General features: G+C 57.3%; 1 protein-coding gene across 1 annotated transcript in view; it reads left to right on the forward strand.

Annotated features, from left to right (window-relative positions):
* Window positions 1-1,597: 1,597 nt before the first annotated feature.
* Window positions 1,598-3,036, forward strand: part of KDELR3 (KDEL (Lys-Asp-Glu-Leu) endoplasmic reticulum protein retention receptor 3) — a 10,135-nt gene continuing 8,696 nt past the window's right edge. Inside the window, exon 1 of the mRNA XM_009332673.1 lies at window positions 1,598-1,674. Coding sequence (XP_009330948.1) covers window positions 1,598-1,674 — 77 coding nt within the window. The remainder of the gene's footprint in view (window positions 1,675-3,036) is intronic.

Raw genomic sequence — 3,036 nt, forward strand, 5'->3', positions numbered from 1 at the left:
TCTGGGATGAACCCTGGGGGCTGCCTGCCCTCCCAGGGGGTCTGGATGCGGCCTGAGCCACAGCCTGCAGCAGAAACGGAGGGCGACTCCTGACCAAGCACCTCTGGGGGCAAAAGCACAGAAGCCTTCCTGGTGGCAGGAAACTAATGCTTTAGTGAGGAGGAAACCCCCTTCTCCCATCTTCTTGTGCGATTGCCATCGCCTCGCAGAACAGGCAGAGGTGGGGAAGGGCCCTTGACGGAGCTGCTGCCGCCTGGCCCAGGGGCTCTGCAGGAGAAGGAGCCTCCCAGATCAGCAAAGGCAGAGAGGGAAACCCAAAAATAGAACTAAAGGGGGAAAAAAAAAGAAAAAGAAACCCAACAACCCCAAATTCCCGTTTTTAATGCCAAATCCCAGCTCGCTCGCCTCCCTGTCACCCTGGCGACATTCCTTGCGGTCACCATGGAAACGGGAGGCATGGAGAGAGCATCACCGTGCAGGGCGGTGGCAGCGCCCGGCATTATTTCGGGAGGCGGGGAGACACCCAGTGCAAGGCGCTTCGTGTTGTGGCGAGGAGGGAAGGTTTATTTTTACCTGCTCCCACTTCATGTGCCAGTTTTTCCTTCTCTAAGCGTCCATGCGCCCCTCGCCCTCCTGGCAGCCTTTCCACGGCCCTCCCTCATGCCGCATGGGGATGTCCCATGGGGAGACCCCAGCCCCACCACTGTGTCCCAGCTGGGTGTGCTCGGCTGGGCTGCTCCTGTGAAGTCCCTCTGACGGTCGCCTCATGTGGTGGTTCCTGGTGCCACAGCAGGAGATAACGCTGTGGCTTTGGGCCGATCAGCTCTTCTTGGGAAGGCGCAAGATGAAGAGAATAAACCTTTGCCACGCACAACAGTCTTACCCCTCCACAGGAGGTTTCATCCCCTGGGTGGGACAAGAAGCTGTGAAAAGGAGCGGAGGGACCGGAAGATGACGAGGGCTCTCAGACATTGAGCCCCAGGGGCTTGGAAGGGGATCTGTCAGCATAGAGGACCCTAAATCTGTTCCCCCAAAACCTCCCATCCCCGCTCCACAGCTCAAACCCCTCTCTGCCTGCCTGCGAAAGGACCTGGGACACCAGGGACCTGCTGGGCCACCGGGGCTGGGGCTTGGCTTCCGCCAGCACCTGCATGGCCTTGCAGAGCCCTGATGAAACCCCAGGCACCTCCGCTCTGATGGCGGGAAACCCAATTTCAGCCAGTCCCTACCCCGTTGCTCCTTTGCTGACGCTCTCCTTTGGTCTAACCTGCTCTTCTCCCACTGCCCCGACCTCTGCCTCGATGCCCTGGCAGGGGCAGGCAGGGCCCTCCCGGGTTTCACGGGGCCAAGCGGGTGTTTTCCAGCCCAGCCTGGGAACGCGGCTGGAAAAGCCCGGTGCGGCAGGTGCTGGAGCGGCAGAGAGGGAAAACACGGCAGCCAGCCTAATGGGCAGAGAGGAAATGTATGCAAATGTATTCAGAAAGGAATCTGGTGATGCTAATGGACTTGTTAGTCCTCTCCGTAAGCACCGGGAATAATATTTTTACACTTTAATCATTAAGGATTTTACTCCAAGCGAGCCCATAAGGACGTGCCGATGGAGGGAGACATGGAGGAGACGGCCGCGGGTGGCGGCTGGGGACAGGGCCAGCGGCAGCCAGAGCTGGTCCTGGGGCAAGAGCAGGCAGGGTCACGCAACCCTTGAGTAACCAAATTAGACCCACAGCCGGATGCAATCTGCTTGGGGACGAGGTGACAAATTAAAACATCCATTTGGCTGTATTAAAGCAGCTTTATACTAGTGATTAGATAATGAATGTCTAATGGCCCCGTCTCGATGCGGAGGTCCGCTCGCACTGCCATGAGACCTCCCTGCATAACTGCAGCTGCAAGGACAAGATTTATCCCAAACAGGCTGGTCACCCAAGGCTGTTTCTGAATATATTAAAACTTTGTAACTATCACTACTAAGCTCATTTCTGTTAAATCTATAAAAATGGCGGTACCTATGTGCTTCTTTCATGCAACACATATATTACGTTGTTTGTAATCCACTTGCAGGAATCCAGGATTAATATTTTCAGCCAAGTTTCTTTCAAACCACCTCTTGGAAGTATCTTTTTTTTTTTTCCTCCGGGGCTGGGCTCTGGGATCTGCATCACTCCAGACAGGACTCCCGAAAGTGGGGGTGGCTGGTGGGGGGCCGCAGGGGAACAGCTGTGCCTGATCTGCCACGGGAGGGAGGGGATCTGGGTGGAATGTGACATACAGTCGCAGCAGCCCGATAATTCAGATCTCTCCCTGCTTCTTCGTTTGCTCCAGGGAGAAGGTGCTGGAGGTGGGACGGGGCCGGGAAGGGCAGAGGGCAGGAGGCTGCCAGCTGGGAGCAGGACAGAAATTAATGCACCCATGGGGAACATCCCTGGAAAGCCTGTCCCTCGCCGGAGGGTGCGTCCCCAAGGCCAGAGGATGGGGATCCCTTTCCCTCTGCCTTTTCCCCTTTAACGACACTTCCGCATGTAACTTGAGACAAGTTGAGGAAGAGAAAAGGGGAAGGGAAAAAAAAGAAAAAGGGAAAAATAGCGCAGTTATTCCCGCCTCCGCCTCCTCCTCCCTCTCCTCCCCGGCCAGCCAGGAGCCACGTCACCGTCACCCAGAGCTGGTTTCGGGGCTGCTCAGCAGGCTCAGCCTGGGGCTCTCCAGGGAACAAACCCCAACTTTCGGCCTGGAGCAGGGAGAGGAAGGCCCTGGAGGGGTGGGGAGAGAAAATCCACCTTGGGGGGAAAAGTAAGCAAGGGAGACGTCCAGCTTGAGTGCCTGGCAGTGGAAAGGCGCTTTGCGACCAGGGGAGAGGGGAGCCTGAACTTTTCTCCGCCAGAAGAGAGGGCGCCGTACCAGGGAAAAAAGGAAAATTGGGCCGGAGGAGAGCGTTCGCTCAGTCGAGGCTCAGGGGGGGAAAAACTCCCTGCCCTCACCCTCCCCACCCGCAGAAAGTGTCCCGCTCCCTTTGCCCCAGAGGAGCCCCCCCCCCGCCAT

Source organism: Pygoscelis adeliae, unplaced genomic scaffold (assembly GCF_000699105.1).
Source record: "Pygoscelis adeliae isolate BGI_AS28 unplaced genomic scaffold, ASM69910v1 Scaffold399, whole genome shotgun sequence".
In the NCBI taxonomy this organism is placed as follows: Eukaryota; Metazoa; Chordata; class Aves; order Sphenisciformes; family Spheniscidae; genus Pygoscelis; species Pygoscelis adeliae.